At 46.1% G+C, this 13,614-nt stretch overlaps 1 protein-coding gene across 3 annotated transcripts in view; it reads left to right on the top strand.

Moving 5' to 3' along the window:
• The window catches only part of LOC138258996 (contactin-4-like), a 789,032-nt gene that overhangs the window by 681,590 nt on the left and 93,828 nt on the right, over positions 1–13,614 (top strand). For 2 of the 3 annotated variants that reach the window (XM_069206362.1, XM_069206363.1), the window contains exons 13-14: positions 11,137–11,312; positions 13,119–13,239. In XM_069206362.1, coding sequence (XP_069062463.1) covers positions 11,137–11,312; positions 13,119–13,239 — 297 coding nt within the window. The remainder of the gene's footprint in view (positions 1–11,136; positions 11,313–13,118; positions 13,240–13,614) is intronic. The other variant, XM_069206361.1, reaches the window with a different exon arrangement.

Genomic DNA, 13,614 nt, shown 5'->3' with positions numbered 1-13,614 from the left:
GGTGCGAGATAAACCCAATACTAGGACCGTGGGGTTTGCAAGTCAGACCTGAAGAACACAACAAGATCTGCGTCTCATAGAAGGAACATGCAGCAAGACAGAAAAGAGACGGATGGATGGATGGATGGATGGAAGGTTGAGGTCCATTCACAGAGCGGTGTGTGCTGGCCCCAATATTGTGGGACAAAGTGTTGCATGTTAGGTCTGAAGTATGCTGTCAGAAGTCCTCTCACACAAATGATGCAGTAAAGATCTGCAGCAGAGCAAATTGAGGTCCATTAATGGAGCCCACTGAGGTGAGACGAGCAGGGTAATTGGAAGCAGATGTAGATTACACCCAGAGTACACAGTTGGCATTTTATGTGTAATGCAGGTGGAACAGTCGAATGTGCTTCAGGGCAGTGGCGTAACAAAACGTAAGCCCCTCTCCTCTGGACCCAATCAGGGGTTGCCACCCGTGCACAGTGTGCTGTGCTGAGGGGGCCCCCTGGAGCTCGGGGGCCCCCCGCACTGCGGGGGCTTCGGGGGCCTTCGGTTCATTCGTAGAGCTCTGTGTGGCGATCCCAATACACGAATGATAGGGGTTGCAACTTGCAGATCAGACCTGCAGTGTAGAGAGATGTTTGTGTGTTTTCGCAATGGCGAAGTACACTTGGATGTGGTGCAGAATAGGCCGGGGTCCATTGGTAGAGCTGTCTGTGGTGTCCCAATATTCCAGGTAGAGGGTTGCAGGCTCGGTCTGAAGTGCATATGTGGACGTTTTTGCCTCACACATAGAATACTAGGCAATGTGTCAAGGCAGAAATGAGGATCTCTGACAGAGCTGTGCGTAGGTGTCCCTGCACTGAAATGGCATAGTAGAAGGTACTGAAGGGGGTGACTGAGGTCCCCTGACAGAGATGCATGTGTCAGTCCCAGCATTTTTATTTTTAGTTTGGTAGACTTTGCTATAGCGCTTCTAAAGCTCTGAATATCTTGACCCGGAGACGGGCGCAGAAAACTGTGAATGCCACTGGAGGAGTAGTGGGGTGTGCTTCTGAGCAGGTTGGGGTGCCTCGACAGAGCTGCCCCAGCACTGGTATAGCTGCAGTCCGCAGATCGGGGAATTAGTGTACAAGGAGCAACGTGTGTCTCAATGAGGAATAGTGGGTGTGCTTCGGGGGCAGGTTGGGGTGCATCGACAGAGCTGTCCCGGTACTGGTCGCAGATCGTGACTTCAGACTACTATGTGGAATAGCACGCTGTGCTTCGGGGTACATTGAGGTGCATCGACAGAGCTGTCCCTTTACTGGTATGGAGTAGGCCGCTGTAACGTGTGTCTCAATGTGGAATAATGGGAGGTACTTCCGGGCAGGTTGAGGTGCATCGACAGAGCTATCCTAGCACTCCAGTGGCAGGAGGCAGCAGGTCTGACCTATGATGCATCGCTAGAAGCTTCTGTGTCTCGTGGGTGGAACAGTAGAGGGTGCTGTAGAGTCAGGACTGAGGGCCATTGACAGAGCCGCCCCACTATCGAGGCTCTTGCCGGATACGGTCCCGGTAGGTACATTGGCCGACTTTGTAGGTGAATGTAGCCCATTCGCGCGCGCGCACTCGTGCATGTGTGTGTGTTTTGTGTGTGTAAGATAGAGAGAGGGGGACAGACAGATAGAAAGATAGATAGATAGTTTGCTTTGTTCGTATCCCTTTGCCTTCACATCGCTCTCCCACTCCTCCTCTTCATCGTCAGTCCACATGCCACCTGCCTCACATGACATCACCCTCCTCCAGCCCCCGCCTATTCAGTAGGTCCTGCGACCCACAGCAATTAGAAGGACCCGTGACAGCCGCATAGGCCGCCGCTGCCAACACCAGCCAGATAAACACCTTCAATCTCTGCGCTGCCTCAGGCCCCCTGCTCGGAATGAGGGAGTCGGAGCAGGAAACGAGGGACCGTCCTGGGGCCAGCACAGACATTAATTGCCTGACAGAAATGTGTGGAGGTAACAAGCTCGGACTTGGTGAAAACCTCCATTGTTTAAGTGTTACACACAGAAGTGGACTAAGAAAAATAGATAATTTCCCAAAAGGCCAGTGACCGAAATAATGTAGCCCTTAGGCAGTGTCAGTTACATGTCAAAGATGCCTGGCATGTGACAGGCTGTACTTTGGCCTGAATCACCGTCAAAGGCACCAGCACCTCAAGAAATCTTTATTCTGGCGAATCTCACTCTAGCCTCAAAACAATATCATGTGGTGGGATAGAAAAAAATGCTCTGAATGGTGCTCGGATCCCCTGCTGAATACCAATAACACCAGGAACTGGCAGGACCGTTCTCTAGCTCCAGCCAGGTTATCCACGCTAGAATCTACTCCCAGAACCAAAGTGGTTGCATCTGATGATCCTGCGAGGGATCCATTCAGAGATCCAGAGTGGCTGTATCTCATGATCCCACTTGGGATCCACTCAGCAATCCAGAGTGGTTGTATCTGTTGATCCAATGTGATATCCACTCAGTGAGATCAAGAGTTTGCATCTGATGATCGAAAATTATATCCAAAGTGGCCACTTCTAATGCTGTGACCCAGGACCCTCTCTGGAAATCAAAGTGAGCACATATGATGATCCAACCTTGCATTCCCTATGGGACCTCACGTGATTGCATCCAATGATCTGAAGTTGATTCCAGCCTAGGATCGAAATTGGTCACTTTTAATGATCTAACACAGGATCCACTCGGGAAATTCAAAGTGAGTGCATCTGATGATCCACCATGACATCTGCTCTGGGAGCCCACATTGCACCCATCCCCAATGAAGGAACAAGAGATTTGATGTGGGCTCCATCGTAGGAAGAAAAGTGGTTGTATCAGATAATCTTGCAAGGAATCCACTCAGGAATTCGAAGTGGTTGCATCTGAGTGAAACCGAAGACTCACAACCAAAGTGGTTGCATATGAATGATTATCCAGCATGAGATCCATACGTGGTCAAAGTTGTTGGGCTGATACACCATCCACTCTGGAAATCCACTGTGGTTATCTGATGATTCACAGTGGGATGCCCTCTTAGAATCCGAATAAGTTGTTGTGGAATCTCTAAGGGGCATATTTCTGAGACACTTTTTGTGATGCTGCTGCAACACAAACTTCTCAACCATTTCTATGAAGCCACGGAAAACATGACTTTGAATGTCCTCATGGAGTAAGGCAAGGCAGCACAAGGCGCTGCCTTGCCTTACTCTGCTCTGGGGAGGGGTTCCATGGGCATTGCGGTGGGTGTTCCCATGCAGCAGCCATGGATTTGGGTGCTGCACCAGATTTGCCAAAACAGATAAACCTGGTGAAGGTCCAAAACCTTATGCTTCCCAAGGTGGGGCATAACAGGGAGAAATAATTGTATTTCTCCTCATTTTTTCCTCTTTCCATGTGTTCTGCATTCTGCAGCACACATGGAAAGAGGAAAACACGCCTTGGGATTGTTTTGTGCAGGAAGGTGGTCCTTCCTGCACAAAAACAATCCTACATGCAACGGAGACACCATTGCACCATGGTGCAAGGCTGCCTACGTTGGTGCTAGGCTGCTGAAATGGCTCCAGCGCAGGGGGAAAGTACAGGAATGCACCGCATTGAATAAAAACAGTGCATTCCTGCCCTTTTTACTTTGGCATAGGGCAGTGCAGCTAGATGACTTGCTGCAATGTCATATGCCAAATTCTCATAAATATGTCCCCAAAAGTGATTGCATCTGATGATCTGATGCAGGATCCACTCATTGCATGTGTATCCAGTGAAAAATCCTGATTTAAAATGGACTTCACTTTCAGTATCATAAGTTGTTTTATCTGATGATCCAACACTGAATCCACTAAGAGATCCAAAGTAGTTGTTCCCATCTTCAATGATGGATCTATACAAAAGATTTAAAGTGTAGTCCATTGTTGGAATCCAAAGTGTTAACAACTCTAGGAAACAAACTGAGGTTGACTGACAGGCATCTAAGTAAGCATTGGGTTAGAGTGCTTTGATAGAAAAGAAGTCAAAGACCTAAATGTATGGTCAGGCACACAGGGTAGGCAGGGGGGCACTCCGGAGTCGTGCTTGGGGCAGAGGGCCAGCCCACGGGTACCCTGGCATGGTGTAAGGGGGGCAATGTGGCAGGGGTTGCTTCATAGGGTGATGTGCCAGATGTAAGGGAAATGATGAGGGGCTATTGCCAAATAGTGAAGGTCCATCCACTGTCCTTGTGTCACATCACAACAGAGGGATCTGTGGGATCTGTGGGATCGGTGTCCATCTGCTGTAAACAGACTTTAATAGACTTTGCAACTCTCCACACTCCTAGTGCAGCTCTTCTTGGACTTGGTTGCATGCTTCCAGATGAGGCTATGTTCAGATCTGCAATATCTTTTTTTCTGCAAACAACAGTGCCAGCACCATGATAGGTTAGACGCTTCAACCTCTCTGTTGGCCAATCCTCTCTAGGTTCACACCTGCTCAGTACCAGGATACCCTCCCGGGTGATAGTGTGATCTACAAATCTGCATAACATCACATCACATACACATCACATCACATAAACAAACCATTATATAGACATCACATCGCATAATCATCACATCATACAAACATCACATAAACATTACAGAACATAAACATCACATACCGGAAACATCACATTCAGATTCAAGGAAGTGCATTGCACGATCGCTGGAATTTACAAGGCCAGTTGCCTGGCAGGCAATTTCCTCTTTTTGCAAAAATGATCTCAAGCCCAGAGCAGACAGCAAAAATGGTTGCTGTCAGTGTTTAATTTGTGCTTGTTGTTTCCAGTGTGGGCCACCAGCACTTATTTCTGAGGGCTGGCGCTAGTTTTCTGTCTCAAGCATTTACTGTGAGCAAAAGACATGTAGGAAAGATGGGGAAGAGAAATGCGAAAAAGTGCCAGAAAGGGGAAAAGCAGGAAGCTGCGAGAGTGAGCTAAAGGGGCAGGGAGTGGCTGTAAATGAATTGAAGAGGCCAGAGGTGGCTTCAGTTCACGCTGCCTTAGTATTATGTGCTCGCACTTATAATTGCAGCAGCCACATGTTTAAGAGGAGAGCTTTGAGCACTGGCACCTTTTTATTTACAAATTAAGCACTGGTTGCCATCTTGTCCTTGGGCTCTGATAACGCAGAGTTGCGGAACGGGTCGCATCATGAGGCTCAAATTCTCTGCTAAGAGGAAAGTGCTCTACCACGGCAATGTCAACTAGAACATACTAATCAGGGAGGTTCTTCACAGACTATGCCACCACTTCGCCAACAGAAGTGTCACAATTGAAGACAAAGGCTGCCACTTGGAAATGTAGAGTGTCTTTAAGTAGTCTTTCTTCACCCATAGGTCCAGTGCAGGAGATGCCTTCCTGCTTCCTGTCACACCTTCACAGAGGTGCCATCGCCTGAGACGGGGCATTTCCCCACATTTAGAAATGTGTGGAATTGAATCAGTAGATCGCTTCTAACAGGTGATGCTGTACACCGTCACCCACCACGGCCTGTGCAAACAATGCTACTGAGTAAACAAATTGGGTACATCAATTCATTTATAGAACCATATCCAAGCATTTTATTTAATACCTGAGAATTTATGATGTGCCATTTGCCGAAGCCTGACAGTGCCTAATGTTCATCTCGGAGACATACTAATGACTGAGCCTTCTTCCGTTCATATGCCTGCCTCCTACTTCTGCACTCATTGCTTTATCTGCAGCTGCTGACAACATGTACAAGCTCGGGAGAACCTACACCCTGGGGCAGAGGGAGACTTGCCCTTAGAGGGAAAAATACAGGACTTCAGGGCTTTAGGCTAGTGGGTCCCAGTGCTTGGATAACTTATATTATCTAACGATACATTCTGTTATTGTACTGGGGTTGTGTGGAGCTCATGTGTGCCAATTGCTTGGTATCTTGGCGCTTTGTGCAGGCATCAACATGCGGGTATGAATTATCCAATGGAGTTTGTCCACTGGGGGATTTAATTCCCAGGGAACATAGATTTGGGAGATTGGTTTGGAAGGTCTTGGTATCCTGGGTATTTGGGGTGATGGGTGGCAACCCTGTGAATTTTGAGTGTGAAGTAGGACGTTAGTAGTGAGGGCTTGCATCTTCAGGCCCTCTGCCTAACATATGCCAGTTATGGCAGCTTTGTATGGTAAGGGCAGGACATATTATCCCTTTACATACTACCTATATGATTGCCTTTCAGAGTCCCTATAATATTGATCAGCTTCTGTGTTTTTTCTGGGATGTTGTTCCTGAACTAGATTCTATTTAAGGCATAGCAGCCTTGGTTCTATGTTAATCGCATCAGGCCTGCTCAAACTATGCAACTTTTCTGTTGTTCTTTAGTGCAACGTTCCTGTGTTATTGTGCCTAATGTTTTCTATCCACGTGTTCTTCGTGTTCTCGCAGCTAACTCTGGGCAGGATCTGGGATCTGGCCGACCTAGGGAAATGTGCTGAATTTGGTCTGGTGTCATATTCCAATACCAGGACATAAGTCAGCAGCACCCACAAGTTGTCTGCATTCAGTTTGGAGTGGCAGCCTGCAGGCATCAAGGGGGCTTTCTTAGTTTCACTCCCAGCTGAGCCCAAAAGAAAGTCTTGTTTTAAAGGGCTGTCAGCCCTTCTTTTGTTCAACTATCATTTGCTGGTAGGTATCTGGAGCCTAACACCTAGATACAAATTCAGTGGAAGAACAGAAAGGCAAAAAATGTATCATTTAACAAGCACTTTAGAGAAACTATGACTTGAAGGGAGATTTGTTACTGTGTTCAACTCCCCTCTTCCTACATTGTAAGATATGTGCATACAATGTAAGAATGCAGGATTTATCTGTGCATGTGAGTAATTACACAATTAATGATTTAAATGCCACCTACTATTTTTTTATTTTTTTTGTTGCTGAACTGCTTTACAACACTACTTTTCCCATTATAGGATGTCAGAGCAGTTTATATCACACATAGAGACAAAATAACCCATACAAGTAGTTAAATCAACATACAGGAAATGTTACATAAGACAACTCAAGTAATAGGGTTTAGGAATCATAGTCTCCATAATTATAGACATTACATATTAAGAGAGAATGGTTGGGAGAAACACAAGATCAGGAGATAAAATACAATACAGTGATTGGGGTTGTCTGTACTAACAAGACTGTTCTTAATTACCAAAGGGACCCTTATTTACAATCTTAGCCTAACAACAGATTCAGAAAAAACACAATAACGATCTAAACTCATGACTTACAGTTTGCATGCAACTCCTCGATGCCAGTAATTGGACTACTGGGCTATATCAGAATAATTGAAATTTATGAAAAGGGAGTACCAAAAGGATTTCAGTGATAACCAAAAGCCCAATTATCTACATAAAATAAAAATCTGTGATCTGCATGTTCCATTATGTGCTTTGCAGCAGGCACACTAACCCTCCATGCTATTTTACAAGTTAAAACTATGATTGAAGAACACATAGAATGCTCCCAATTCTGCATTAACCATCAGGGTTATCTTTCCCTGTTTTCATTCCCTCAAAATTGCTGAGCATACAAAGATCTCTGCATCAAATGTCTTAAAATGCAGCTCTTTGTGACCAATTAAGTAATCTAGAGCAGGTTTACTGTTACATATTTCCTTGTAGGAAATTTCTTTGCAGCATCTTTTTTAAATAAATGTATTATAAGTTGTCAGATGTCCAATTCAGGCACTGGTAGCATCTTGTTCTTTTCTCTGCCATGTCTCCCAGTCCCTAGCGTTTTCTCTCTGGCACTTCAGTGCTTTAAATGGGCAGGTACTGTCCGGTACTGAGTGCCTGAACTTTAATTTGGGAGAGTACCTGTACTTCTAAGCACTGCTGCAATACATTTAATCAGAGAGAACCTTCGTTTCTCATTTCCATTTAATGCACTGCTACAAATGCATTTGAGAAAGGAGTGTGCCCAGTAAGTCGTGCCGAATCTGAGATTGTGCACTCCAAGTCAAACGTGATTCAGGGTTGACTTTACCAGCATGCGCCCACTCTTTCCGTGAGCTCCTGTTGAAGAATGGATGAGACATGTGCTGTTCATGCTCTCATAACTACAGAGGAATCGCAGACAGAGTGAAAGGCCCCTTTTCCTTCCCATGATGCATCGCTGCTGCATGCAGAGATGATAGTAGAGAAGTCAGAGGAAGAAGGATGGAGGGACGATGAATAAACCAGTGCATGCTGTACGTAGTAGGAGAAGGTGATTCTGCTGATCCAAGGCTGCCACCTGCAGGCTATTTGCGGAACAGGTATTTTCAAAGCTGTCGCTTGTTTCATACGCCACTGTCCACATGTATGCTGCTTTGCACGTACCGGGCCGACCCGTGAGCTGGCTCAGGGAAGGGCCATTTTCACCAGGGATCTGTGATTGGTAAAGCCTTGAAAGCCTCATCCTTTGAAAGTCAACCTGGTTAATTTCTACCTGAAGTCATTCTACTTTTTTGCCCTATTCTGTTTATCACTGATCTGCGTATCCCTGAACCTTACTTGTATCCATTTTGCTTTGTAAAGCTTTATAGTGTACCGGGGCCATGTTCGCGCTATATAGAACACCCAAAATAAAAAAAATATATAGGATATCTATGGTACTTAAATACTTGCTACTAAGATATATGCGGATTTCCAGATGCTGAGTGCGAATCTCAGCAGGCTGCCTCACACTTCCATCCTTCTTAAGTCGATACGTGGAGTACCGTTAGATAATAGAATTGTAACTGTTATTAATATTGCTTAAAAACAACTTCGGTATGGTATAAGGTGTTGTACAAAAAAAATTGTATTCTTATTCAAAGGCAGAAAATCGCAAATTACCACAAATCATGGAAGTATTTAACTGCATCCTGCTTGAGCAAGCAGCAGGCAATTAACTCCCAGAGATGTGCATCAAACACTGTACTCTGAAGCAGAGGCACTGTTCTCTCGGATGATTGTGCAGGTAACAGACACATATACCTTGGGACATGACGAGTACGAGATGGGACCGTGCAGGGAATAAAGACGCTTGAGCCTCAATTTAAAGACTCATTCTAAGGTCGACCCCTGGGATGTGAGAGGGAGCTATGTAGGCAGCTCAGCCACGGACACTCTGCCCCTTGGACAACCTTACCAGAGCTTGAAAGTGCAAACAGGGTATGGAGAAATGGGATGTTAAGTACCTATGATGAGCAGTTTTGGCAAATTGTTGATTCCTCTTGATTATTCAAAAATTCTAATATTCCTGAGTCTTGACGCAAGAACACGTTTTCGTGTGCCTTATTTTGCTGAAGAGATCACAGTTACACACACAGTCCGATGATGGGAAAAATGTAAACTACAAGCCCCAGGATGCAAGTGCTGTTAGCTACAACATGGGGCCTCTTTTGCCACAATGAATGTGCTCTCTTGTCTGAGGTCCTTCAGATTTCGGGGCAGATTTATGAGAGGGTTGCGCCACCGGAACGTAACTTTTTTTGACGCTCTGTTAGTGCAAGCCTCTCAAGCATACGAGGCCAGGCAAAGCCACCTTGGGAGGCTTTGGAGGGCCTCATAGAAATGGAGTGAGACAAAGTAGCGCAAGTCACTGCATTGGCCTTCTCTGCGCCAGGGGGGCGTTCCATAGGCATTGCAGTGGATTTTCTCCTGCACCACCCATGGACTTTGACACTGCCCCAGATTTATTTAATCATGTAAACCAGGGGCAGCACCAGGGCCAGTAAACCAGGGGCCTGCCCACATCAGGCGTAACAAAATATTTTCATTTCTCCTTATTTTTTCCTCTTTCCACGCCTTTCGGGATGGCGTTTGTGCAGGAAGATGCCCTTTTCAGCACAAAATAATCCTGCATGCAATGCAGGCACCCTTGCACCATGGTGCAAGAGTGCCTGCATTGCATGCTAGGCAGCCAATTGTGCACCATCGTGGGGGAAAGGACAGGAATGCACTGTATTGCTTAAAAATATGGTGAAATTCTGCCCTTTCACATTGGCATAGAGCAGCGCAGCAAGAAGCCTTGCGGTGCTGCCCTACGCCAATTCCCCATAAATAACCCCCTTCATGTTAAGTCCCCTTGTCACAGCCTGGCAGAGGAGTTCACAATTCTACTGCCATTCAGCCTACTTGAACGTGTTGCAGCACATGCCTGTGTAGAATAGGAAAATAATACCACAGAACAGCCATTTTATTCTGAGATCCTTGTTATGTTCTACTTACAAACTCCACATTTTACACACACAAAATAAACTCCTGAAAACTTAAACTACAAGTCCCAGGATGCAGGTGCTGTCAGCTACAACATGGGGCCTCTTGGCCACAATGAATGTGCTCTCTTCTTTGCGGTCTTTCAGATTTTGGGGCATATTTATGAGAGGGTTGCGCCACCAGAGCCTCCATAAGTCCCTGTTCTGCATCTTCCTTTCTAAGGGATCCAACTCGCTTAAAGCAGAGGCGTTGAATGGTGTGAAAACTCAATCAAATAGAGTTGGCTGAATAGGCAGCATGGAGATTATTTTTTTATTTATTATTATTTTTGTTGTTGTTTGATGATGCCTCTAGTGTTTTCTTGTTCTTAAAAATCACCTGCAACATTTAACTGTTTGGGAAGGTTAGAGATTTGCAAACTAAGTAGAAACACTCATAAGTGTATTAAATTTATTTTTCTGGTGCGGGAGGATCACCAACTTATCAATTTGTGGCATTTTTCTTCCTTTCTTCAGATCATTTCTTCAGTGATTAAAAAAACAAACTTTGATTCTCAAAAGAAATTTCCAAAGTTTTTCCGAGCCTTTAGTGAACTTCTTAAAGTTATGTGCAATATTTCAAGGAGACTTCTGGAAAGCAATTCCTGCAATTTCTCACACGTTTAGTTTACAATTTTTAATAATATAAACTGTTCCAAACTGTCTCGGGAACCTCTCTGTCGATTATTAATTAAAAGAAGAAAAGTACACAAAAACCCACAAAAAATGCAACTGCCCAATTTTAATATTTTAGAGAGCATTTTCTGCTAGGAACTCCTAAGTATTTTTTCTTTCCTTGTTCCGCGACTCCTTATGTTTTTCTTCAATTCTCCCCCAGTGATTCCGTATCTTCTCTGATTTGGCCCCACAGATGCCACCCAGGTCATCGTGCCCCCGTCCAGCATGGATGTGACAGTGGGTGAAAGCATTGTCCTTCCCTGCCAGGTGACCCATGACGCGTCCCTGGATGTTACCTTCTCCTGGGTGTTCAACGGTCAGCTGATTGACTTTGAGAAGGATGGAGACCATTACGAGAGGGTTGGCGGAGTGAGTATTATCAGGCATGCTTGTCCGGCCCAGGGTGACTTGGGCACGTAGACGCTGCGGGCGCAATGTCTACTTTAGCACTAGAGCTGCCATGTTGTTTGAAATGTTACTTCAGAGATGAGAGCCTGTGGTTCCGTTTTGAATCTACCTCACATCTGGGAAGGCATGCATCCCTTCCCATTCAAAAGCTCCCTCACATCTGGGAGGCCCTTCATCCATTCCCGTTCTAAAGCTACCTCACATCTGAGAGGCCCTGCATCCCTTCTCATCTAAATCCACATCACATCTGGGATGCCCTGCATCCCTTCCTGTTCTAAATCTATCTCACATCTGGGAGGCCCTGCACCCCTTCCCTTCTAAATCTACCTCACATACGGGATGCCCTGCATCCCTTCCCGTTCTAAAGATATCTCACACCTGGGAGGCCCTGCATCCCTTCCCTTTCTAAATCTACCTCACATCTGGGAGGCCCTGCATCCCCTCCCCTTCTAAATCTACCTCACATCTGGGATGCCCTTCATCCCTTCCCGTTATAAATCTACATCACATCTGGGAGTCCCTGCATCCCTTCCCGTTATAAATCTACCTCACATTCGGGAGGTCCTGCATCCCTTCCCATCTAAATCTACATCACATCTGGGATGCCCTGCAACCCTTCCCGTTCTAAATCTATCTCACATCTGGGAGGCCCTGCATCCCTTACCGTTCTAAAGATACCTCACATCTGGGAGGCCCTGCAAACCTTCCTGTCTAAATCTACATCACATCTGGGATGCCCTGCATCCCTTCCCGTTTTAAATCTACATCACATATAGGATGCCCTGCATCCCTTCCCGTTCTAAAGCTACCTCACACCTGGGAGGCCCTGCATCCCTTCCCTTTCTAAATCTACCTCACATCTGGGAGGCCCTGCATCCCTTCCCCTGCTAAATCTACCTCACATCTGGGATGCCCTGCATCCCTTCCCGTTCTAAATCTACATCACATCTGGGAGGCCCTGCATCCCTTCCCGTTCTAAATCTACCTCATATCTGGGAGGCCCTGCATCCCTTCCCATCTAAATCTACATCACATCTGGGATGCCCTGCATCCCTTCCCGTTCTAAAGCTACCTTACATCTGGAAGGCCCTGCATCCCTTCCCGTTCTAAAGCTACCTCACATCTGGGAGGCACTGCATCCCTTCGCACCTAAATCTACCTCACATCTGGGATGCCCTGCATCCCTTCCCGTTCTAAAGCTACCTCACATCTGGAAGGCCCTGCATCCCTTGCCGTTCTAAAGCTACCTCACATCTGGGAGGCACTGCATCCCTTCGCACCTAAATCTTCCTCACATCTGGGAGAGGTGGGGGGCACTTTCCATTCAAACTGTATCCCATCCGAAAGGTGATTGTCCATCCCAATCCAAACTGTATCTCTCAGGATGGAGGCTCTCCTTCCTCTTTTTGTCTCTACCTCCCAGCAAGGTGGCAGGCCAACCTCTTTCTAAGTGAACCTCCCTGGAGGGAGGGTGTCCACACCATTTCTATCTGTAATTCCCAGGAGGGTGGCTTCCCCATCCCCACTCTAACTGTACCTACCAGAAGGGCAGCTGTCCATCCCTATTTTAACTGCACCAGCAAGAGAAAGGCTGTCCATCCCCTTTCTGACTGTATTTACTAGGGGGGTGGCTCTCCATCCCTATTCTAAATCTACTTCACAGCGAATTGGCTGTCCATCACCTGCTTCTTGACTCAGCATCCCACTGAGAGGTTACACCTGTCAAGGATCTGAAAGTAACGCCTATCCCTGTTCTTCCTCTTCCAGCAGGATTCTGCGGGGGACCTGATGATCAGGAGCATCCAGCTGAAGCACGCTGGTAAATACATCTGTCTGGTGCACACAAGTGTGGACAAGCTGTCAGCCGGCGCGGACCTGGTGGTGAGAGGTATCTCCGTCCTTCCCTTATCAAGCTTTCTGTAGTGGTGTCTGACATTGAAACGAGTGTCTTCTTTCAGGCTTCATCATTTGGTAGCTTCGTTCGTGGGATGCGTTAGGATGATGTCTTCCTCTGAATTCTATAATTGTAAAGCTTTTGAGATATACCCGGCCCACTCTGCGCAAATGTTTTGAGTTTACAACAGTGAACGTGAATTAGATTTTAAGAAGTGTTTCTGTTAGTGGATGCTTGGCTTAAGGATCTTCTATAAAATTATAGCCAAGGTCATTGGAATTATATGGCAAGAGAGGGCCAAATTATGTGGCAGTGCTGAGTAAATTATGTGGTAAGGAGATGTAAATTATGCGGCATACTGCAGCACAT

This window comes from Pleurodeles waltl, chromosome 9, assembly GCF_031143425.1.
Source record: "Pleurodeles waltl isolate 20211129_DDA chromosome 9, aPleWal1.hap1.20221129, whole genome shotgun sequence".
NCBI lineage: Eukaryota > Metazoa > Chordata > Amphibia > Caudata > Salamandridae > Pleurodeles > Pleurodeles waltl.
This window is presented reverse-complemented; position numbering and strand designations above follow the sequence as displayed.